Raw genomic sequence first — 15,799 nt, forward strand, 5'->3', positions numbered from 1 at the left:
TCAGCACTCTTACCTAATATGGGCATAGTTAAGGGTAAAGGAAAATGTGAAAGGGTCTGTACTTAGACTCTTGCTTTTTGGATACCTTATGTCTTGCTGTTCTTGAGCTGCCCAGAAAGTGTTTTCCTATTACTTTCCTGGACGAAGCAGCACAGCTTCAAAAATTAGTGTCTTCTATGCTTACAGCCTCATTTCTCAATCCTGTGTGATGGTCACAGAATAGTACAGCTAACCGTTGCTAAACAATTCGATCTCAAACTATTGATAAAGAAAATTAGAGGTGAGCGTTTCTCAGCTTGGTTTATCTCGTGAAGTTTGACTACTAGAATGTACAAAATGCATAGTTTCCATTAAGTACAAATATGAGGTGCTGGGTTGTAAAGAGGAGTTCCGCTACTGTAAAGAGTTGCATGTCATGCTATTAAGTTATAAGGGGGAGGATTGAAATACCTTTAGTTCCATCCTTTATAAAACAGCTCTACTGTCTTTTGAAATATATTTTGGGTTATACACCAGTTCCTGGATTGTGGCGAAGGAGTGCTGTATCCATCAGAGGAGGGTATTAAAGGTAGTTTTAGCATTATTATAAACTGACATGTAACTTCTTTATGGTAGACAGTTCCTACTGAAGAATACCTGTAAGTTCAGATAAGCCTTATTTATTTTTATTTTTTTTTAACATGATGCTATTTGGTTTGATTTTAAGGTGGCAGAGAGAGTTGCAGCTGAAAGGGCAGAAGTGTGTGGTAATGGCAAGAGTACAGGATACCAAATTCGTCTCCAGAGGTAAATGATAGTTTTCTTGGTGTTTGTATGCTGACTTGAATGTAAACTGACAAATCCAGTATAAATCAAACAGGAAAATTTGAAATACTATTTTAAGCATAGACAGAACATACTTAACTGCTTTCACCCAGAGGGGATTCCTGAGCAATTTTCCTGTAAATGGTTGGGAGGAAAAATAAGTACTTACTTGAAAGCTTGACTACAATGGTTGAACTTTGATGCCACTTAAATTGGTGAGAAGTCAATTTTTGTAGTATAGTCTACTTTCCTGTGACGGGGGAGCAAGTTTAAATCTGTAATTCTGTTAATTTAAAGGGGATTTTAATCCTTTATAGATAAACAAAATGAACGCCACATGGTGGAAGGATTACAAATAGCACAGTGTAAACAGGCTATCAATATGCACATCTTAAACTGTTAAAAGGTGAGTGAGATAAGAGATCTGGTTGAGGCAGAGAAGGAACAAAACAATGTTATGGTTCAAAGACTTAAAAATATCTTGTGTACTAATTCTGGTTACACTGGAAACCATTTGACTGGTCAAGTTGAAAATCACAGCTTGTGCAATCTGGAAACAGCCTTATTACAACAGACATATAGAAGGGAGTGTTAAAGTTAAAAATGTCAACTGTTTTAGGCCCTGATCCTGGGAACATTTATGCATATGTTTAATTTGACTACCATGTATAGTCTGATTCAAATCATGTAAGGTTAAGCATGTTGCGTCAGTGTTTGCAGGCTTAGGGCCCTAGTGTAGGTGCTGATGTATCTGGAATAATCCTTAAATGAAAAACTAAGCTGAAAAGCTAAAAATAGAGAATATGCTGTAATTTGATCTTCCAGTGTTGTTTTTGTGCACAGATGGTTTTTATTCAGGATGTACAATTATTCATGGAGCTAAATTATATTCTCATGTATAAACGCTGTTTAACAGAGAACAATATTTTGCCTTGTCTTTAGTCTAACAACAATTTGGGATGAGTAGGGAAAAGCTAATCCTGACAAATAATGGCTGTAAAGCCTGGTACTGTTAGATTGCAAATGATCCATTCCTCATCATAGGCATACTGTGGTCTAGCCCTGACTTAATCCCGTTTTGCACTAATTTAGTTCTAAATGAGCAGGCCTAGAGAATAAGTTGAATGATGTAGACTGTCATTATAGACACTTTAAAGTGCATTCTGCTTTGGAGCTTTCAAAGTACTTTGTAAAATATTAGAAAAGAGAATTCAAGAATTCTTAATGCATCTCTTTTCAGTCGGTTACCAAGGAAACAAGGTTCCATTTTGTATTGTACAACAGGAATCGTCCTTCAGTGGCTCCAATCAGACAAGTAAGTATTTATATTTAAAAAGAAACTAGTGAATACAACTATCAGTGTTTTAGTGAGCTGGCTTTTTAATGCTTCTGTGTTTTGTTTCCATTCTTTAGCACTTGTGTCTCTCTCTCTTTTTTTTTTTTTTTTTTTAAATGCCTTGCTTCTGCTAAACATAAATGTTATCAACTTTGCGTTCTTTTATTTTAGGCAGTTGTCCAGTGTTAGTCATGTTATTCTTGATGAAATCCATGAAAGAAATCTTCAATCAGATGTCTTAATGACTGTTATTAAAGATCTTCTAAATGTTCGACCAGACCTGAAAGTAATACTGATGAGTGCTACTTTGAATGCTGAGAAATTTTCAGAATATTTTGGTGGGTGATATGCTTGAATTGTAATATTGATAAGATATGTAACATACTTAATATTTGCTATATATTTTGGACTTGTACTTTTTAATAATGCGGTTTTAAAAAAAGAAAAGTGTGGGTTTGACTTAAATCAAAAACAATGATTATATCAATGTTAAGAGGCCTCAAAGTAGGGTGCAATCTTAGAGATTCCTTGATTTATCCCATCATGGTTCTGTATTGCTGCTTTTGTTTTCCTCCATGAGATGCCTTGCATTAACTCTACAGTTCTGAACACTATAAGTTGCCAAACGGAGGTTGGCATTATCTTTAATTTTTAAAACTCTCATTTAGCACCCATAGAGGGCATGAGTGAGTGATAGGCAGTGCAAATCTTCCTGTGGTATTCCAGCCAGTCTACAAGTGGTTCATCTGCCTTGGGTTTCAGTCACATTGGTTAGAACGTAGAGAAGTATGCACTGCTATTGCCTGTGGTGGTCTATTTAGTGACTTTCTGGGGGTGTTAACTTGATACTTTTCACAAGCATTAAGTGTACATGAAAATCAAACTTAATAGATATGCAGTTAAGTAGAAAGGAACTGTTTGACATTTTTTCTAACTATTTTTGATATAGAATATTGTTACAGTATTAAGTATATTTTATTAGTTTTCTAAGAATTAAGAAGTTGCACTCTTCCTCAATAGACAATTGTCCCATGATCCATATACCTGGATTCACCTTCCCTGTTGTGGAATATCTTTTGGAAGACACAATTGAAAAGTTAAGGTCAGTCTATTTCTGAAAGTAAAGATCCACATAACTGTTGGATACTACTAGGCAAATACGTAGAATGATGTTCACTTTTACTCAGCCTAGCAGTTTGGATTTTCCACAGTTGCAAGTCGCATCGCATCATGAATAAATTGATGTGTATTTCAGTCTTGTTTCAAATGACAACTGACATTTCTGAACTGATGGCAAACATCTTGTTTTTAAAAAAGCATTTTTGACCATGGAAAATTCAGTAGTTTTTTCTGTGTTTTCACAAATGGCATCATATTTTTAGCAAGATGCTGTCAGTAGTCAAAATCAAATTAAAAAAAAAAATCTCAACTTGAAGTCCTTTTGGTTTTTTATTTTTTTCCCCCTCCCAAACTAGGTCAGTTATTCATGTTAAAATGCTTGATCATCTTTGCATTTTCAGGTAGCTAGAGAAACTTCAATAATTCTTTTTCTGCCTATTTTTATGCTTTGTAGAAATGGAGCCCACTTTGTAGATAAGGCTTCTTCAGCTGTTTTTCTTTAAAGCATAATATTACAAGGTACAACTAAAATCTTGCACGATATTATCAGTGGGCTGAATCACCAATGTATTTGTTAGCCTTTAAGAAGTGTTTTTTAAATTTTTAAATTAAAATAAAATATTAAATTACCATAATAAATATGTACTTTAGATATACTCCAAAAGATACAGATTGCAGACCACGGTTGAAGAAGGGCTTTATGCAAGGACACATAAGCAGACCAGAAAAGGAAGAGAGAGAAGAAATCTATAGAGAACGATGGCCAGATTATCTAAGGCAGCTGCGAGGAAGGTAGGTCTTATTTGTTCATTTCTATGCTGTCCGGTATTACCAATTATCTATGTACTTCTACAGCTGAGAAACATGCAACTAATTAGTTTTTATAACATGATTGCCAGTTACATAAAGATGGCTATAACATTGTGAGTAGTGCAGTTCAATGCTCAGTGTAAGTGTGTTCTACATGAGTCAACATACTAGCATAATATCACACACGCGTGGTTAAATTAAAAGTTGCAGACTCCAAGTCTGATGTAGGGGAAGAAGTCGCAATCCGCCATTTACTATTGGCATGCACATGTATAGTCCACAATTCTTTCTATTCATCAAACTGTCAGGCTGCTTATACTCTGATCCCTAACTATGTCCCTGATGGCTTCCCTACTTGCTCTATCTTTCCCTTTGTAGTAGATATTGCTAGTAGTCTGGCCTCATCAACAAACCAGAACAGTAAACACTCCACAATGTTTTAAAAATATTTTTGACATCCTTTTCTTCAGACTATTCCTTCATAACCCTCTAAACAAACGGATTAAAAATAACATAAACCAAACCTTTGTTATACTTACCATTTTAACTGATATTCTTTGATTTTTTTCAGTCCTTTCCCTTTGGTTGCTTACACTGCTTTGCTCTCATGGACATTACACTGGTTATTTCAAGAGGCATGATATAATCCATCCTAGAAATCCATTTTTTGTGAATGGACAACCCAGCCAATCCTTCTCCCAGGACTGCACGAATTACATCCTGCTCACTTCCCTACCATACTAACCATTTTGTCCATTCTGAGGCCATACTCCAAAACTGGATTATATATGTGTGGCTCAATTGTTTGCCTACACTTGAACACACAATTACAAAGATTCTACCCATAAATGACCAGTTGGAAGCCTAAATGTCAATTTACAAGTTTTGCAAGTGGACCTCTTTTCGAAAGCATGTTTCTCTATGGGAGATTTTGTTTGAGCAAAATGCATTGGTCAGTTACGGTAAGAAAAACAAATTGTAGCAGCATTAATATCCCAGGCAGTTAAGCCTTCCTTGCCCACAGGCTTTTGAGGAGTAGTTTCCTGCAGGAGGGGGAATGGAAATAGGGTGACTGGGGAGCAAAAGTTATCTTAACCCCATCATGTCTCACCTGTTTTTCCTTCAATAGGGTCATGACAGGGATAAGGAAGGAAGATCTCCTTTTCAGGAACCCAGTAAACACCTTTTTTGCCCCACTTTTCAGAGCTTTACACTACAACATTCAAGCAATGGATAAATGATTTAAAAAAAAAAGTTGTGCAACATGTTCCCCACCACAGGGACATGTTGCTTCACTTGTCATCCCTGTCTTTTTCAAAGTTCACCACTTTCTCCTCTCAGACTTCTCTTCCTTCCCCTTTTTGCTGGAACTTCAGTGATTTTTAATGACTCATTTATAATGCATTCCAAGGTCTTCACTGATTGGATAACTGCTGGCTTGAAGAGTTAAGTCCCTGAGGCACTTAATTAGTTTGAATGGTGAAGCATGAAATATTTGGCTGCAGCAACTTTGTTAAACCAAATAATTAATTTAGCTTAATTTGGACATGTTATATTCAGAAACTTGACACTTCACTTTACTTATCAATGGAACTCAAAACATTTTGTATATGTTAAGTACATGGGCTAAATATTATGCAGTCTCACTTTGTACTAATTTTATGTCTGTCATAGTGTGACCTAACTGTCTCAAATTATTTAGAGCAAAGTATCATTGTCTTAAAGCTCTCACATTATTCCAGACTCTAAATCGAGGGCAAATGTGGTATAGATCTATGCAAGTCTAGGGTATAAACAAAAGAGAACTATATCATACAAGAATACTGCATTTTCTTTGCTGTCAAATTGCAATTGCCTTGTAATAGAAACACTTGAAATGAGTGAATGTTTTTTTTTTTCTTAAAACCTGTCATTATGTACACACTATAGGTATTCAGCAAGTACTATAGATGCATTGGAAATGATGGATGATGACAAGATTGATCTTGACCTTATAGCTGCACTTATCAGACACATTGTCCTAGAGGAAGAGGTGAGTTTCTCTATGATTTGCGTAACTTATTTTAATAAGTTAATTTTCTTTCTAGCTAAAATCACTTGACTCATGGTGTCTAACAGTTTTCAGAAAGCTCGATTTTAATTATAGATTTGAATTATTATGCTGAAACCAAAAATCTGCTACTAACAATCAATCCTATAAATGTTCTCAAGTCATACTGCTTAGCAAACTGTTTTTCCTCCCACTAGGAGCTACATATCTAAAGGAACAAAAGCCTTATATGGGCTTGTGCATGTTCCCATTGGATTTATATTTTTTACAAAATCACTCACTCCAAATAAAATATTTTAAGTTAAGATTCTTCTCTGGTTTCAGTAGTGTTACAATAAAAATATTAGGTGTGATCTATTTTAACAGCCATGGGAAAAGGATACAACGTTAGAACATGACACCACACTTCAGGAAATTCTGCACTGTGATCAGCAGTCACTAAAAATGTCAAAACATAGATGGAAATTATTTTGGGTTACATCACTACATTGAGACTGAGATTTTCAAAATCACCTGTAGGCTTTAGTGCATAATTTTCATTTAAGGCCCTGATTCAGGAATGCACTTAAGCACATGCCTTGTTGAAGTCAACAAGATTTAAGCATGTGCTTAAAGTAAGGAAGTGCATAAGTGCCTTCCTGAATAGGGGCCTTTGACAAGAGTTTGCATCTAAATCTTCGTAGCAGCTTTGAGAATCTCACCCTAAAAAATTCATGCTTCTCTTAGTGATACTGAACCATATTACATAGCCCTTATTACCTAGACAGGGAGCATTGTTTAGTGAATAAAGCACAGAGCTAGATGTCTGAGAATCTCCTACTAGTTCTGACATTGACACACCTTGTTTTTTCCCATCTGTTAAGTGGGAGTAATAGTTTAATTGGATATTAAGGCTTAATAAATTATTTGTGAAGTGTTTTGCAGTCCTTTGATGGAAGGTAGCATAAAATTTAAATGCATTTATTGCTAGTTGATATCTTTAAATTCATTGTTGTACTCAATGTGTACGTCAAAAGCGATATCAGTAGTGTAGTAATCAAAGAATGTAGTGAAGAATTTAATTGTGCAAAATCACATTAAAAACACTGCCTGGAAACTTCATGAACATAAAAGTAAATCACCAGCCTTCCACCTTCTTGCTCTTTGTTGACAAATGGGTAGAAAAATTAACTGTACTGTTTTGAGTTGTAATTTATTCCTTTAAGGTATCATGTACTGGGCAAATAGTTTAAATGATTTCAGCTGAGTAAATGCAGTGAAGCCTGTGAATTATTATAATTTAATGATGTCATATTAGTTCAGATGTTTACTAAACAAACAACTAGGAGGCTCTTGTCCTGGCTTGTTTTAAGGCTGTTAACTTGTAAACTATAAACTTAGTATTAATAGTTAATACAGCTTTTGTATTTTTTTTTTTTTTAGTTAGCCCTGGAATTACATTACCCCATTACACCTCTGTATGTGCCTAATTACACATCTAACCCAATCAGTTATGTTTTGTTTGCTTAAAAATTAATGGACTTGAATTCTTACTATTGCTTACTTCTGCAGCATCGTGCTTTTGCTGGTGCTAGAAGCAGGATACCAGACTAGATTGCCATTGGGTCTGATCCAGTGTGGTAATTGTTTTCTCTTTAAGTTAAGCTTATTTAGAATTCAAGTTTCATTCTGCTGGTTTTTATTTGAGAAAGTATGTCACGGAATATGCAGGAATACATTAGTGATTAAAATCCCTAATGAAATTCTGAGAAAAAGATATTTCAGTTACTTATATACATTGTCAAAAAGGTTCTACACTTGAGACAGTATAATGGATATCAAGCACTGCAATATGAGTTAATTATAGGAAGAAATAAGTGGACCATGGAATAATTCTGCCTTCTTTGGACAAGCAACGCATCTGTTGACTGTTACCTTATTTTAAAGGGATAGTCGGGTATCAAAAAAACAATATTTATAAATATCAGATTTCCTATGTTACAAATAACTTGTTAGATAATTAAAACCTGAGAAAAATAACTTTTTGCTGTTTGTGCTGCTTACTTTGCATTCTTTTGTTTGGAAAATTAAAATAGACTTGTTCATAGTTCTCTTATTTAGTTGCACTGTCAGTTTCTCAAACTAGTGCAGAGCTACAATATTGTGGATTGCAAACACTATAGAACCTTTTAAAATCAAATTTCTATTGGAATTTTTTTAAAATCCAGATAAAATGTATGCAGTCATTCCTGTTTTAAAAAAAAAAAAAGCTCATAAAATTTTGTGGAATATTTGATTCAGTAGTGCCTCAAGTTAAATGTCATCTATCCAAGATATTTACACAAATGTACAAATGTTTGAGTATTTAGTATGTAATTTAATCTCTTTTTCCATTCATGTATAGGATGGTGCAATACTGGTGTTTCTCCCAGGCTGGGACAATATTAGCACTTTACATGACCTCTTGATGTCACAAGTCATGTTTAAGTCAGGTAAAAAATAATTATAAGAATAGCATTTTGTTCTTTCTTAGTGACCATTTCTTCAGCAACTTTTCTGGTTCATCCGCTTCTCCATCTTTGTTGGCATCCCTCTATTCTTTTCCTAGCTCCCTCCTCTCTGTGCTCATTATATATACGATATCTTTGCGCTTTATGTATTGTCTTTCATCCAAAGATCTTGCCGATGACATTTATTCCCATGGTTGAGTTTCCATCTCCACGTTGATGACTCTCAAAGCCACATCTCCCTCCTTCTGTCCATTCTCATATACAGAACTCTCCTGGATGGTCCATCTCTATCCAAATATGAACTTTCCTTTTTTCCTTCCTCTTTGCTGTTGACAACTCCTTTAAAACTTATTTCTTCTACAAAGCTTTGTTATAATTCTGTCCCCAGTGATGCTTTTATTCCCTCCTGCCACTGAACTGTTTGCCCTGTGCTTTAGATACCAGTGGTTTGGGGAAGTGTTGCTTCTTCAAATAGCAATTGTTGAAGGGAACTAACAGTATGTTTATATTGCACTTAAAAACCCGTGGCTGGCTTGTCAGCTGATTTGAACTAAGGGGCTGTTTAATTGTGGTACAGATGTTCAGACTGGAGCCTGGGCTGTGGGACCTTCCCATCTCACAGGGTCCAAGCTCTAAGACCCTGTGAGATGAGTGTTCCAGAGCCTAGACTCCAGCCCAAGCCGGAACGTCTATACTGCAATTAAACAGCCCCTTAGTCCAAGTCAGCCAGCATGGGCCAGCCATGGTTTTCTAATTGCAGTGTAGACATAGCCTAAGTATTGAAGTGGACAGGTATATTAATAGGCTTAGAAGGATTAGATTTTTATCTATAAACATTGATTTCATAGTACACCCACAAACCAACCAAAAATATTTTCATCGATGACCAATGAAATTTACACACAGGAAAAGTCAGAAAAATGCTGCTTGAGGACTTATTAGAGTTTGATTTAAGGATATTTAATTTGTATATTTTGATGTGATGTTGACAATTTGATTTTTAATAGTTATAAAGCTTTAACTTTTTTTAATCTCATTGTCTACTCTCATTAAATAATTGTTTGACACCCCCCCAATAATTCCTGCATCTATGAAAAATTTTAATTTCTAAAAATTGAAAATATACTTTAAAACAAACATTGATATTATCCATTGAATTTATTTAAAAAAAATTAAAAGTGAATTTAGCCAAGCCTATATATAAAGCATTCACTTCTGGACTTGTAAGTTAAAACTGGTTTTCATCACAAGAATACAGGTGTACAAAGTACCATTGTATAAAAACACAAACATGGAGTATATTCCTACCTCCAGTGATAATTCCAAAGATGGTAATTTCCACAGCAACAAATTGTTGCCACATTTGATACTAGGTATAGATAAAACAGTAAAGATAGGTGATCTCTTAAACACCACTCTTGGTATATTGCAAATGCTTTCAATCAAGTATCTGCAGAACTGATACTAAATGATTTTTTGGTTTTTGCATATTTAGAAGCTCTCAAGTTATGCTAACTAGTCCCAAATACAGTACAGCAAGTTCTGTTCCACAGATCTTACCAGTTTCCTTTTTTTTCAAAATCTTAAAATTACCCTAAAGATACAGATGTTACAGCACAGATATGCTTAGAGGGCCACAATAAATGGATGCTATGATTTTTAGAATTAAACCAAGGACAATGGTTTAAAATATTTTCCTGTGGCTGACTGCCGCCTTTCTCTTCTTTTTGCTGACGACTTTGCTGTTGACCAACTGGAAGGCCATTGGCTCATATTTTCAATGCTGACAGTCAGCTTGTTGCTAAGCACTTCATCTGTCATTAACCAGCCAGTACTGCATTGCCAGCAGAAGCCACCTTTGTTCTCTGTAGTATTGCTTATATGTTAGTGTGGAACCTGAACAAAGCATCTGATAGAATATGGATTGAAGATGCAACTGATCACAAATTAACTCATTAGAAATGTGTTAACCTTTAAAAACTCCATGGAAACTGGTAATTTTTCCATAATGTATCAGTTAAATTAAACTGCATTATTTCATATAACTTTTTTAATCCCAAAATCAAATGGCCGAACACAAAAGTACAATTTTGTCACAATTGCGAAAGCTTGCAGAACTTAAGAAAAAGACTTTAAAATGAAAGGGTTACATCTGTATCTCAACAGAATGCTCTGTATGTTTGTTTCTATTTAAGTTTCACCGTATTGGGTGAGAACACACTTTTTGCCCTTGATCCTTTGTTCAAGGTTAACACTTGAGCAGAATTTTTAAGGCTGCTGTCATTAATGTAGTGCATATAGAACAGGCTTAACCCTCCTGTTTTGGAGTGTTTTGAATTACTGACCTTCTTATTAGTGAAATGTCACTAATTTTAGAAATGGAACATATTTCAGAATCGCAGAGTCCATTCAAAATAACTGAGTGGTCATTTGAATCAACGTGTTGTTTCTTGAATTGATGGTATATGAATCTGACTTGTTGTGCTAGATCCAAAATGGAAGACTGTTTATAGAGAGAAATGAGTTCTTTATCCGGAGAAACTGGGTGATTGCCATGTAGCTATGCTTGTCAAAAACCTCAGCATAGTTATAGCTAAACATTATTTTAATATGTTTGTTTGGCACAGGAATGTGTGTAGGTTTTTTTTAACTTTAATTGTAGATGCTCATATCCTGAACAACCTAACAGAGATATGACCTGTTCAGACTGGGACATAATTCTGTATTTAGTAAGTTTTTCATCCCCTTTCTCCAATGAAAATTTAGAGTAATGCAGGTTAGCTGGATATGGTGTGGTCAAAAGAAGCGTTAACTTAGGTATAATGTATTACCAAAGTACTGGAAAGTACATTTATACCTGTTTGAAGAAAGGTGACTAGGAATGAGAAACAGTAGATTTACAGCTCCTCCTTTTTTATCCTTTGTGTCCAGATGATTTAGTTTTGCAGTACAGCATTGAATTTTCCATGACATACCATTATGTTTACTGTTTTAACTTTCAGATAGATTCATTATTATACCTCTGCATTCACTGATGCCTACTGTTAATCAGACACAGGTATGTTTCATTACTTACAATATTCTTAACTTTTATTGTGTTAAACTATAGTAAACATTGGTAAATTATAATAAATGTCTTTTTGTTTTAAGTGAAATCTTATGAACACATAGATTTTGAGGATAAAAATGTTTTGCTATAGGTTCCTCCCCCGCCCCCCCCCCCCCATATATAGCTTAGGCATAATTTGAAATAAAGCTAAGTGAATGTTAAATTTCTCTTTGGCTTGTAGGAAATAGTCCATTTGTATTTTTATAGTGCTTATCTATCCAGATAGCACTGCTGCAGGTACCTTTGAACATGGTGTTGATTATTGCATTGTTTAGCGCACACGTGTATGTGTATAAAATACTCTTATTAAAGAAGATATTCATCACCATAATATACTTATGTTTAACTATATTTAGGGAATACATGTGAATTATTGAAGTTCTGTGACGGGGATACTTTCACAAACAATTTCCAACTCCGTTAGCTGCATGAAAGCAGTTGCTGGAAAACAGATAGGAGGGCAAGTGTAACTGTTCAGACCTGCAAAACACTCAGAATGACTTTGTGCTTTGTTTGGTTTTGATAAATAGTCTGTTTTACTTCTGTTAATTATATATCTTTTCAGGTTTTTAAAAAGACCCCTCCTGGAGTACGGAAAATTGTAATTGCTACCAACATTGCAGAGACTAGGTAAAACATATTTTTGTTTCTACGTAGGTAGCCACGTTTTAATCAAATAACACAATTCTTGCGAAATAAATGCTAAATCATAACATTAAAGCAAAAATGTAAATCTGTTAAATATTTCTGATAACATGCATTTGGTTATTCATAAATAGGTGGTACAGTGAATTAGGGATTTTTTCTTTATAAATATGCTAGACTAGATTGATTAAATCTTCAAACCTTTTTATTGGAAGCTGATTGCTCTGTGGAATGGTCATAAAGTGACTCAGTGAACAGATCTGTAGTATTATTAATCTGAGCTACTTACTACTCCTGACAAGCTTTTTACCTCTTTATTTGAATCCTGTTACCACTGCAGGGCCTGGTTGTCTCTTTTTTGCATTGCTCATCAACATGACTGTTGACTACATTCCACTGTAGAATATTGACAGTTCATGCTTCAGAAAATATACAAATTGACTGTAAGATCCCATGTTGAGTTTGCAGAGCTGACAGTTAAACCACATTTTCACTTGTAAACTGAGAAAATATAGAAGTTAAGACAATAAACATGAGCTTCCATAATGCCATCTTTAGATGCTTGAAGCTTTTTAAGTATTGGTCAGACTTTTCATATAAATTAAGCTAATGTACATTAGCCCCTTTTTACCATGCTTATGTTTTCTTAAGTTCTGTCCATTACTTTCTATATTTATTTAAAACTAGAGCACCCTTCTGTAAATCTTCCATACTTTCTTATAACATGTAATGTAAACTATGCCAGATAGCTTCAGCTATGAGTCCTGCTGAAGCATGGAGATCATCTGCAGGGGCTCATGTAAGTGTCGATTTCAGTTCATGGCAAAGCTTTAGAAATTCTTTTAGCATATGGCATGGCTTTGGAGAATTAATCTTACTGTTTTTGGTATATGAAATGCGTTTTTAAAAACACACACAAATCTTCCACTTATTTGCCCCTTTTAGAATGATTCTGTGTTCATGTGGCATCTACTAGTGAGTGATACCAAATATTATTATCACTACATTATACTTGCTGTTGTGCTTCAGCAGAGCAGGAGCTGCTTAGCCTTACTTCAGAGAAATGTGAAATGAATGTTTTTAAAATGTGTGCAGGATTGTCCCTCTATTCTCTTGACATGCAGCAAATAAGTTTCATTTGTTGTATTTGCAGAGCTCTTAAAATGACACCAATGAAATTTGTAAATATAATTAATCAATTAGTACAGCAAGTAGATAAAGTATATCCTGCACTCTGTAGAATAACTTTTCTATGCATACTGTAAAGATAAGAAAACCACTTATTTTTGACAGCATTACCATTGATGATGTGGTGTATGTCATAGATGGAGGAAAAATAAAAGAAACTCACTTTGATACACAGAACAACATTAGCACAATGGCAGCAGAGTGGGTTAGTAAAGCTAATGCCAAACAAAGGAAAGGTCGAGCAGGAAGGTAAGAGAAATGACTATCGATATCAGAAAATTTCTGTGGCAATAAACTCTAAAATGGAAACAAATGTGATCACATTAGACATTAAAGTTTTCAACTTTCAATCAATTACAGTAGTGTACCTTAAGACACTTTCAAGTGCTTTCTATTCTGTTTTTCACTTTCCATTATAAAGCATAAGCCAGTATGACTGTCTCATTCTTTTCCTGTGGAATGACTCTGGCATAGTTCTGGGTATGAGTTCTTATTTAACTTGACTGGCTTTTGAATATTTGAGTAGTAGTACTGAATTTTTTAAACTCCATGGTGCTAGTAGTCTTATGTTACCTCTTCATCTTCACACCTTGGGAGAATGAAGTATATTGAAGCAAACATTTGTCTGTAAACTTAAAAACTGCTTTACTAGTCAAACACTACATGGACCCCTTGTTGTCTAGCTCATAAGACCTTGTCTGTGCTGCTCCTTCATTACATGTTGCCACCATTGGTTTGTTGTTCTCTAGTGCTTCTGCTGTCTGAAACATTCCTCCTGTATCCTTCTGCCTTATTGGCTCTTCGTTGTATTTCAAAACTCTGACATTTCTTTTTTCACCCCATTTGAATACACCTTTTAACTTGTATACCTTTATTTTAATGCCTTGAAGTGTTTTGGGATATACTATGAATTTTGGAAATTTTTGATTTTGGGGGAATATACTATTAATTTTTGAGTGTTTGGGAGAAGCTGTCAATGTAGTTCTAAGTATTGTTGAAAGACAAAATATTTCTTACACATTTTGAATATTAGAGTCCAGCCGGGTCACTGTTATCATCTATACAATGGTCTACGTGCCAGCCTACTGGATGATTATCAATTACCGGAAATCCTAAGGACACCTTTGGAAGAACTTTGTTTACAAATCAAGGTAATTATCTGATATGGGTTAGTTGTTCTAATATATTAGAACCTTTGCATGCTGATAAGAGAGTGAAGGGTTTGGCATTAGGTACTGTGCTCAAAAACTTACTCTGAGCCTGAGGTTGTTCCTAAGCATAACTTGATATAACAGATTACAACTGTTTGACAGACTATTTGACAGCCCATACTTTTAAGTAATTTGTAATAGTCTCCTAAATACCTGATTTAATATTAAATAAAAGACGAACTCTATTAAAGTAAATCTGAATTATGCTGTTTCCATGAATTCATATTCCCACAAGCCAGAGAATTTTTTTCTTCCTGTTCATTAGCAGGTCATAAGACATGGCACCTCAGAGATGGGTGTCACATAGTTTACTAAAAACGATTAAAGCTGACTGAGTTCACATGCTTGCCGTTTTGTGTCATTACTTTTATTGAGTTTGTTTCTTTAGTAGTTTTGACATGGCAATTTTCAGGGAAATTGGCTGAACTATTTGCTGTCACTCACACATCCTCAAATATAAAGTCATGGAGATAATTTAAACAAAAACGATGACGTTCATGACTTGTAACAATTGTTGACACAAGTGCTGGACGTGTACCTCAGATGAGGAATGGAGTCCTAAACAAAACTTGTGACTGCACTAATACCTTTTCATTTTTTTCAGAATTTAAGTGATTGTAGGAAAATAAAGGAACACTTGATAAATCTGAGTTCACTAACCTAGTGAAATTCAAACTTAAAAGTTCTGATGTATTAGTAACTTTGCAAATTAGGGAGTAGCAGCTCAGAGGTCTGCAAATGTACAGTGAATTAGTGGTAACACATAATGTGCACTCGGAATCATATCTGTCAGCACTTGCATCTCTTTTATTTCAGATTCTAAGGCTTGGTGGAATTGCTTATTTTCTGAGTAGGCTAATGGATCCACCATCTCGTGAAGCTGTGATGTTGTCCATAAATCATCTAATGGAACTGGTAAACTAATACTTAAACATATGCTAGAGCACGTTATGGTTCATTGTGTTGACATATCGAACTACAGAAGTCACTCTAAGATCAGTACTGAGTAATATTGCTGAGTTACCTTATTATAAGATA

General features: G+C 34.8%; 1 protein-coding gene across 2 annotated transcripts in view; it reads left to right on the forward strand.

Moving 5' to 3' along the window:
• DHX36 (DEAH-box helicase 36) overlaps positions 1-15,799 on the forward strand; it is a 41,828-nt gene that overhangs the window by 15,756 nt on the left and 10,273 nt on the right. For both annotated transcript variants that reach the window (XM_048863585.2, XM_048863586.2), the window contains 12 exons: positions 707-786; positions 2,045-2,119; positions 2,312-2,478; positions 3,161-3,242; positions 3,911-4,051; positions 5,999-6,101; positions 8,503-8,590; positions 11,611-11,666; positions 12,283-12,347; positions 13,656-13,799; positions 14,584-14,701; positions 15,578-15,676. In XM_048863585.2, the coding sequence (XP_048719542.2) occupies positions 707-786; positions 2,045-2,119; positions 2,312-2,478; positions 3,161-3,242; positions 3,911-4,051; positions 5,999-6,101; positions 8,503-8,590; positions 11,611-11,666; positions 12,283-12,347; positions 13,656-13,799; positions 14,584-14,701; positions 15,578-15,676 (1,218 nt within the window). The remainder of the gene's footprint in view (positions 1-706; positions 787-2,044; positions 2,120-2,311; positions 2,479-3,160; positions 3,243-3,910; positions 4,052-5,998; positions 6,102-8,502; positions 8,591-11,610; positions 11,667-12,282; positions 12,348-13,655; positions 13,800-14,583; positions 14,702-15,577; positions 15,677-15,799) is intronic.

The sequence above is a fragment of the Caretta caretta genome, chromosome 9 (assembly GCF_965140235.1).
Source record: "Caretta caretta isolate rCarCar2 chromosome 9, rCarCar1.hap1, whole genome shotgun sequence".
Lineage (NCBI taxonomy): Eukaryota > Metazoa > Chordata > Testudines > Cheloniidae > Caretta > Caretta caretta.